At 44.3% G+C, this 9694-nt stretch overlaps 1 protein-coding gene across 1 annotated transcript; it reads left to right on the top strand.

Annotated features, from left to right (window-relative positions):
- Positions 1–578: 578 nt before the first annotated feature.
- On the top strand, positions 579–6679 carry LOC130124816 (angiopoietin-related protein 7-like). The gene is made up of 8 exons (XM_056294164.1): positions 579–692; positions 2190–2405; positions 3647–3766; positions 4767–4881; positions 5078–5215; positions 5323–5539; positions 6103–6298; positions 6388–6679. Exons 1-8 carry the CDS (start codon positions 579–581, stop codon positions 6532–6534), a joined length of 1263 nt encoding a protein of 420 aa, XP_056150139.1. The 3' UTR covers positions 6535–6679.
- The last annotated feature ends 3015 nt before the right edge of the window (positions 6680–9694 follow it).

Genomic DNA, 9694 nt, shown 5'->3' with positions numbered 1-9694 from the left:
ACACCTTGAGAGAAACTGAAAGACAAATGGCAGTAATGTGAAAGAAGAGATCACCTGCTTCTCTTAATTAGGCTCACTCAAAGTCACGACCTCAATTTGGCAATGAAAGCAAAGTGATGTGGGTATGTGTGCATGTGGGTGTGCATGTGGGTGTGTGCATGCGCGTGCATGTGTTTGTTGACTCGCTTACCTCGGGAACAAATTACAGTCATCTGATAGGCTGAAAGGATCACCCTCTTCCCATTTAAGCTCACTTTTCTGAGTTCATGACCCATTAGTTTGACTATGTGAGAAAGGCAAAGAGAGGAGAGGGAGGGTCGCGTGTGGGTGTACTTTGTGCGCGAGACAGTGTGTGATAGTAACGATCTGTGTGTTAAAAATGTGTTGAATTTTAGCAATAGAAAACTATTGCATGGCCTTTATGTGCGTTTGTTTTTGCAGGGAGAGAGAGCAGAGCTGCATATGTTGAGACAGAGACTCCTCAGACCCATGGTGCCTCTCCATGACCAGGCAGGGACAGACTAAGCCAGGTGACAGTAATGTCTCTTCTATCCCTAATCGACCCCACCGGCTGGAGCATGTGGTCTGCTCTTTGTGTCGTCATCTTGGTCCTGGAGGCCAAAGCGAACAACCCGGACCCTAACGCTCAACACAATGGTGGGGGCTCCCAGTGTGGGGAGTACACGAACCAGGTACTTATTCTGCTTCCTGTGGATGACAGGTGATGAAAGGCGTATTTATTTAATGCCCCGCTGAAGTAAAAGCTCATTAATTTGAAACTTTTTAGCATTTAGGGTGTTAACTCTAAAGGAAGAACACTTCTTTTGCTATGCTTTGAAAGGTTTGGGGGGAAAGCGGTTCAGGCACATTCAGTGGCACAAGGAACTTGTGTCTGTCAATTGATGCACACTACATGATCCAGTACATACAGTACATACATACATACATATACACAGATTTATTGTATATTTGCAAGACCTAAGTAGAGGAACTTTTATGCAGTACACAAATGTAAAATATTCAGTGCTCGGATGACATTTAAACCGCAAATAATCTGAGAAGTGCACAAGAAACACAATGCTAAATATGAGTCTTCCAACACGGTGATGGCTGTGTGAAAGTACTCCTTTGTGTGTGTGCAGAGAGGTGAGCTGCTGGTGGCCTGCAAGCGAAGGCTACACAACATGGGGAAAAACAACAACCTTCTCTGGTAGCAATGTAAACTTGAGTATGATTTCCTGACAGTTTACTGGATAGGAGTGTTTGGGTCTCAGTGGAGCTTAGGTCACAGCGGGCGTGATTCATGCTGACACACTGGCGCTCGCCTCAGCACGTCAGCAGTTAACGGTTGCAGCATTTCACCAGAAAGGAGGAGGAGGAGGGGAAGATACCGGAAATTTGATCGTGGTTGCGTAGAACAGAGCCAAAACTGCAAAGGTTGCAGTTGATCTTACTGGAATAAGAAGCTTTACCAGTCATGCTTCAAATTACAGGCCGTCCATTATGCAGAAATAACCAGGTAATATACAAGTAAAATAGATGTAATTAAACTATGATGAGTGGTAATTACTCAGTAATATATGAGTAGTATGTGAGTATGAGTGCCCTGCCGAGTAACAACAAAAGTAAAGATAGCACCACATTCAATATTCACCTCATATTCCAGTTTAACAGATAATTACCATTACACAAATGATTCAAAATACTTGGTTGGTGCAATTTGTTTTGTGAATTTATCCTATACAGTGTTGTAAATTATATTTAACAGCACATTATAATGACAAGGAAGCAAACTAGAGATATAGAAAATGCCCTGTTTTACTCATATATTACTGAGTAATTACAGCAATAATTATAATTATATTAGCAGTAATTACAGCAGGTTAGGAAGAAATGGAAACGTATGACCCACTGTGGCAACCCCTAACAGGAGCAGCCAAAAGTAGTAGTAGTAGTAGATTACTGAGTAATTACCACTCATCATAGTTCAATTACATCTGTTTTAATCACATATTACTTGGGTATTTCTGTGTAATGAATGGATTGTAATCTAAAGCATCACCGCAAACAACTCCATGTCTCTTCTTTGCTGAAGAACGGGGGGGGGGGGTCTTAACCCGACTTTATGTATTGTTTACCGTCTGTCAGGAAGTTGGTGGTGTTCCTGAGCCAACCCTTTCCTCTGACAGGTGATGGAGAACGGGATGTGTCGGCTAGTGGCCACACTGCCTCAGCTTGACGAACAGAGGTGCCCCGACATGTTCCGCTGCACCGACGAGGTTTCCTACTGGCTTCATGAGAATGACGACAGGAAGCAGCAGATCCTGACGCTGAAGGAGACCATCTCTGAGCTGCAGGAGGAGCTGAGGAATCACAGGCACCGCATCAAGGTCCTGGAAATGCAGGTGGGTCTCCCACATTAAATAGGGCCAGCTATTGGCTGAAGCCCCACCCACCCCCCCACTTCAAATACTTTGAGCGTCTGCTCGTTTCAGCGTGGAATCCATCTAGCTGAGAGGACGAGGAATGCACTTTTGGGATAATTCAATTGGTTCAATTTTTTCCGGTCGAGATAATTTGATCAGGAAAGTAAGTGAATTCATTTTGAATAGCGCCCCAATATTGTATTATCGGAGAAGACACCCACAACGACCGGTGAAGCCTCCTCATGAGTCATGGTTGAACAAGCATCATAAGGAATGAAACCTGTTTGTGAGTTTGGTTTTGAATTTACTCCCTTGGAGTCAAACAAGATATTGAGAGTCAGCTTTGTATACCAATGCAGTTAACCGTTTTTGGTTTTTTTTTGGCATCATGCATCTTACTCATTACATTGACTTCGTCATTTCCTATAACCATTTGCATTTCTTCCAATTAGAGACTGTTAAATTAATCTATATGTATTCATACCAAGAACTCATAAGAGTTATCTGATCTGATGTGCACTTTCATAATTCAGAATTGATGCTATATCATGACACGGATCAAGGCATGCCTACAGGACCACATGAGAGAAAGGGGGAACTTTATTTTCCCTGTTTTCACCTGGCAGTGATCAATGACTTGAACATTCATCACAAGATCGATACCGGGTGGAAATGTAATTTTAGAGCAGCAAACATTGTACAATAAATATTGCACAGGACTGTGCTGTAATGCAATGGCTGGTCACCAAGCTGGTTTCTCTCTACCACGTCCTTGACCTTCGTCACTAACAGGATTAGCCCTCAACTCTTCCACGTGCTTCCTTGTGTGTCTCAGGAAATGAGCCTACATACAGAGGCTCTCAGCTGGGCTGGTCAGGGGCCACAAAAGCAGGTGGATGGCAGCCAGTGCTAACATGTGTTGTACATGGAGGCAGGACAGGGGAGAGGGCTCTAAAGTATGTGGTAATGGGAGTTAAGGTTATCCTTTCTATCCAGGCTAGGAATAGATAGACTATGGACTAAAGAGCATCTTAAGTTTTAAGAGTGAACTCACTGTCTTGCCCCCTGACAGCACAGGTGGTGTGGTTTCAGGTTGTTCTTTTTGAACCTTTGTACATTTCTGACATGTCATGTTCAACTCCTGTATGTGTCTGTTGTGTGTGCGGGTGTGTGCCTTTATGGTTTTGCTTGTGTGTGTATATGTGTTTATATCACATCAGAGTGAGGAAAAGCACCACGTGAATGCCTCCATGGAGCAGCGTTTTCATGAGCTGGAGGTGCACTATGCTGAGGCCACCACCCTACTGCACTTACAGGGCACTCTCATTTTGGACCTACAGGTATACTGCCTGGTGCCAACACAAATATGATTTCCTTTAACCAACAACAGTAGAACAATTATATTTTATCAACAATGGTAGAAACTGGGTGTTCTACATTCGTCCCACAAAATGGGACAATGGTAGAATACCCTGATAACAAAACGTAACTATGGGTGTCTGGGTAGCATAGCGGTCTATTCTGTTGCCTACCAACACAGGGATCGCCGGTTCAAATCCCCGTGTTACCTCCAGTTTGGTTAGGCCTCCCTACAGACACAATTGGCCATGTCTGCAGGTGGGAAGCCGGATGTGGCTGTGTGTCCTGGTCACTGCACTAGCGCCTCCTCTGGTCGGTTGGTCGGGGCGCCTGTTCAGGGGGGAGGGGGAACCCTGGCAAAACTCCTCACTGTCAGGTGAAAAGAAGCGGCTGGTGACTCCACATGTATCGGAGGAGGCATGTGGTAGTCTGCAGCCCTCCCCAGATTGGCAGAGGGGGTGGAGCAGTGACCAGGACGGCTCGGAAGAGTGGGGTAATTGGCTGAGTACAATTGGGGAGAAAAATGAGGGGGGGACCATAACTGTGTCATAGGACATGCAGATATGGGATTCTATGTGCCAAATATCCCCAGAGCAATGTTTCAAAAAGATTTGTTCGTTGTTGGCTTTAAACATACCATTGGTATCAACCAACTGTGTACGTGTTGAGCCTGAGTCCCACAGCAAAGCGAGATTTGTTTCCAACCTGCAAAAGTAGAGGATCATCTAAGATGGCAAAATGAGAGCAGGAGAAACACCAAGTAAAGTTGTAATGATGTGGTATCCGTGACTGGCAATCAGTGACATTCCTTTACTCTAAAGTGTCAAATCACATTATTTTTAGCTAAACTGTTGAACCAATAAATCAAACTCTTGTTTCTATGGACATTTTTACTTTTTATAGTACATGCACTTTTTTTCAACAGCTGTATGAACAGGGAGGTTCTTGACAGAATGGCTGTTTTCCTGTCTTTCTATCTAGAACCAGTTGCATAACCTGACAATGTTGGTGGAGAGAGTGAAAAGGAGTCCCGGTTGCATGATCAACATAGTCCGTCCCAATCCTCTGATGAGCGCCCAGGAGGCGCTGCACCCAGGTACACGCCCATAGGTGCCAATGCAAACACACATCCTTGTGTGCACACATAGGTGACCAACTCAAATAACCACAACTGCAATTGCAGCTGTCAATATTAACAAGCTCTTTGTTTGAATTACCACATTTTACCAGCAGAGGGAGTCAAATCTTCTCTCCTCTTCCATCTCATCTTTTCCCACTTTTTATTTCTTTAGAAGTTCACCATGTGAGGAACTGTCCCATTGACTGCGCTTCTATCTACTACAGTGGAGTGAGGAGATCAGGTCTCTACACAGTGGTGCCATCCTTAGGGGGAATGCCTGTGGAGGTCTACTGTAATATGGACACTGATGGTAAGTTATGTATAAAATGACAGGTATACAAAGAGTGATGCTCACACACTTTCTTTCTTAATATGCCTAACGTGGGCCATCCTACCAATGCCCTTTTTCTGCCTTAGGTGGTGGCTGGACTGTGATTCAGAGGCGAGTGGACGGCTCGGTGAGTTTCGACCGGAGCTGGAGGGATTATAGGGATGGTTTTGGTGATCTCAACTCCGAGTTCTGGCTGGGCAACGACCACATCCATGATCTGAGCACCCAGGGGGACTACAGCCTCCGTATTGACCTGGAGGACTGGAGCAACAAGCACAAACACGCCCTCTACCAGAGCTTCAGGTCCGTAACATGCATGGAGAGGAGTGTACGCAGGCCCAAATGTCTAAACACTGGCTAGTAGGGAGTGAGATCCGTTCTGCAGTCATCCATTTCATGTGCTACATGTAAGATCTCGCGGGTGGAGTAGTTTAGGGTGTTAGCACCGTCACTTCACAGAAAGAGGGTCCTGGGTTCAGTCCACCCCTTCTGCTTGATGTTTGCACGATCTTCCCTTATTTACGTTTCCCTCTCTGGTTTCCTCCCAGTCAAAAGATTTGCATATTCGATGAATTAAAGACTCTACGCTGCCTAGTGGTTATGATTGGTGTGTACGTTATTGTATGTGTTGGCCCTGTAAAAGCACATCGACCAGTCAGGGCTGTCCCTCTGCCTTCCAGCCAATGTCTGCTAGAATAGGCTTCTGCCCCTCCAAAACCCCAAAGATTAAGTATGTATAGGAAAAGCAAGAAAGAATCAATACATAAAATCATACACAAATACAACCCTTATTGCCTCCCAAAGAGAGCTTGTGTAAACCCTTACATAATGTCCCACTGTGTGTGTGTATGTGTGTGTCTCTCCAGTGTGGAAGATGAGGAACATCAGTACCGTCTTCATGTATCAGGCTTCAGTGGCACTGTGCAGGACTCTTTCAGTTGGTATCACGACAAGCAGGGCTTCAGCACCCCCGACAGTGGTAACATCTGTGCTGAAATCTCCCACGGGGGCTGGTGGTACAACCAGTGCTTCTACGCCAACCTCAATGGAGTCTACTACAGGGTAGGTCCACACAGATGTTCCCTTTCTCTCTAAACTACCAAGGTCACGAGTTGTGACACTGTCTTAACAGCGCATGTGTTCATTCTCAGGGAGGCCGCTACACCCCGAAAGGGCGGGGGCCCCTGGGGCCCGACGGCATCGTTTGGTACTCGTGGAGAGACTCCGACTATTACTCCCTCCGCAAAGTCAGCATGATGATCCGCCCACGCACCTTCCGAAACCGCATGTCACCCTGAACCGCCGTCACTGTGATGATGACCACGAAGATGAAGGATCAGCACCATGTAGGCAGCAGGGATGATGTGTAACAGTTTGCAGTGATGCTTGACGTGACATGATGCGACAACATGGTAGCCCATCTAAGGTCATAAAGGGTTATGGTCAACGATCACGCTGTATTACTTGTCAAGAAAAAGAAGTGGATGGAAGTTGTGTGACACGCAGTTTTGGTAGCCAGTACACCTGGGGAGCAAACTGTGAAAATATGTTTGCTTTCCAGTGTTTAAACTCTACACAACATGTCCAGTACGCACACAGAAAACTGGAGGAAGAATTTCCGTCATCCTTCTTTTAGGAGCACAAACTTTACAATGTACAGTTTGGGATGTGAACATGTTTCCTTCAACTGTGAAGTGAAACCAACCTTATTTTGTACCTCCATTTTATATCATTAGTTTGACACTGTGTTAGTGTCTTAGTGTGAATTGAAAGGGGGATGCGTGAGGTTCAGACTCGAAGGGCTTGACCTCTCTCCAACCATCAAGGGCTGGAAGTAATAAGACAGACCATGTGACTGCCACAGTACATACATGCTCATGAAGCATGTGATGGGTGCTTGTTGAATTTATTATTATTTAACATAATTTCTACCATTTTATAACACTATGTGGGAAGTCTAGCTGTGGTGATTGGCTTACTCCAATTGCAGTGTACTTTTTAAAATGAGACTTTAAAGCACATTTCTTCTACTACAGTGGTGCTTGATAGTTTGTGAACCCTGTAGAATTTTCCATATTTCTGCATAAATATGACATAAAACATCATCAGTTTCACACAAGTCCTAAAAGTAGATAAAGAGAACCCAGTTAAACAAATGAGGCAAAAATATACTTGGTCATTTATTTATTTATTGAGGAAAATGATCCAATATTACATATCTGTGAGTGGCAAAAGTATGTGACCCTCTAGGATTAGCAGTTAATTTGAAGGCGAAATTAGAGTCAGGTGTTTTCAATCAATGGGATGACAATCAGGTGTGAGTGGGCACCCTGTTTTATTTAAAGAACAGGGATCAATCAAAGTCTGATCTTCACAACACATGTTTGTGGAAGTGTATCATGGCAAGAACAAAGGAGATTTCTGAAGACCTCAGAAAAAGTATTGTTGATGCTCATCAGGCTGGAAAAGGTTACAAAACCGTCTCTAAAGAGTTTGGACTCCACCGATCCACAGTCAGACAGATTGTGTACAAATGGAGGAAATTCAAGACCATTCATTGTTGCCCTCCCCAGGAGTGGTCGACCATCAAAGATCACTCCAAGAGCGAGGCGTGTAATAGTCAGCCAGGTCACAAAGGAACCCGGGGTAACGTCTAAGCAACTAAAGGCCTCTCTCACATTGGCTAATGTTAATGTTCATGAGTCCACCATCGGCAGAATGCTGAACAACAATGGTGTGCATGGCAGGGTTGCAAGGAGAAAGCCACTGCTCTCCAAAAAGAACATTGCTGCCTGTCTGCAGTTTGCTAAAGATCACGTGGACAACCCAGAAGGCTATTGGAAAAATGTTTTGTGGGCCGATGAGACCAAAATAGAACTTTTTGGTTTAAATGAGAAGCATTATGTTTGGAGAAAGGAAAACACTGTATTCCAGTATACGAACCTTATCCCATCTGTGAAACACGGTGGTAGTAGTATCATGGTTTGGGCCTGTTTTGCTGCATCTGGGCCACGACAGCTTGCCATCATTGATGGAACAATGAATTCTTAAGGAAAATGTCGGGACATCTGTCCGTGAACTGAATCTCAAGAGAACGTGGGTCATGCAGCAAGACAACGACCCTAAGCACACAAGTCGTTCTACCAAAGAATGGTTAAAGAATAAAATTAATGTTTTGGAAAGGCCAAGTCAAAATCCTGACCTTAATCCAATCGAAATGTTGCGGAAGGACCCGAAGCGAGCAGTTCATGTGAGGAAACCCAACAACCCAGAGTTGAAGCTGTTCTGTACGGAGGAATGGGCTAAAATTCCTCCAAGCCGATGTGCAGGACTGATCAAGTTACCAGAAATGTTTAGTTGCAGTTATTGCTGCCCGGGGGGGGGGGGTCACACCAGATACTGAAAGCAAAGGTTCACATACTTTTGCCACTCAGATATGTAATATTGGATCATTTTCCTCAATAAATAAATGACCACGTGTAATATTTTGGTCTCATTTGTTTTAATTGGGTTCTCTTTATCTACTTTCAGGACTTGTGTGGAAATCTGATGATATTTTAGGTCATATTTATGCAGAAATATAGAAAATTCTGAAGGGTTCACAAACTTTTAACCACCCCCGTAAAACAATTTCCGATATAATCTTAAAAAGTACTGATTGTGGTAGACATAATCCCATTTCTTAGAACTGACCTCGGCATGTGCTATTGTACCCACAGTGCGGTTAACTGTCAAACAAGGAAGATGTGCTAACGGAGGACTGTGTATATGTGCAAGAGGAACATATAGTGTCTACAGTGGCAACTATCTTTCAGTAGAGAAAGAATGCTTCGATTTCTATAAGAACTTTCCTGTGGAAAAAAACAATTATCATCTGATTAACAGTTGGAAAATAATGGATGGTACTTGTATCTGTAGTGTCCAGTCGGTGCAGCTTGTTTACACCTAGATGGCGTTACACAGTGGATTTCAAATTCCTTTACTGCATTGGCACTGGTGTGTCAAAATATGGTAACAGCCATGTGCTGGGGAGGGATGGAGAGGTACAGCAGGGTTGGGGGTTAGTTTGCTTACTGGACGATCAAGTCACCAGCAAGTGTATATCGTTACCCATTATTTTCTTTTTAGACTTGAAAAGAACATATTTCATAAAATAAAATAGTGAAGACAGTCCACTGGTTGAACTGGGTTCCGAAGTGAACAGAGCCAAGCCCCGATATGCACGTACATATACAGATCACTGCATGGGGGGGGGCAATGAAACCCGACACTGAAATCAAGAATGTGTGGTCTGTCTGAGTCTATATGAACTATGTACGTTGTTGCTTGTCAGGCCAGTTCATGCAGACTGCACATTCAGCTGCACCTGATAGCAGCGAGAGCTGAATGGAGGGTAAAAAGGCTCTTTCATTGCCCCCACTCTCAGACAGCACAAACACGCCCTTTGACACCCTGCAC

The sequence above is a fragment of the Lampris incognitus genome, chromosome 15 (assembly GCF_029633865.1).
Source record: "Lampris incognitus isolate fLamInc1 chromosome 15, fLamInc1.hap2, whole genome shotgun sequence".
NCBI classification, from domain to species: Eukaryota; Metazoa; Chordata; class Actinopteri; order Lampriformes; family Lampridae; genus Lampris; species Lampris incognitus.
This window is presented reverse-complemented; position numbering and strand designations above follow the sequence as displayed.

Coding starts and splice junctions, on each gene's coding strand:
- LOC130124816 (XM_056294164.1), top strand. CDS start 579: ATGTGGTCTGCTCTTTGTGTCGTCATCTTGGTCCTGGAGGCCAAAGCG. Junction 4,882..5,077: donor CCAGGAGGCGCTGCACCCAG/GTACACGCCCAT, acceptor TTATTTCTTTAG/AAGTTCACCATGTGAGGAAC. Junction 6,299..6,387: donor TCAATGGAGTCTACTACAGG/GTAGGTCCACAC, acceptor GTTCATTCTCAG/GGAGGCCGCTACACCCCGAA.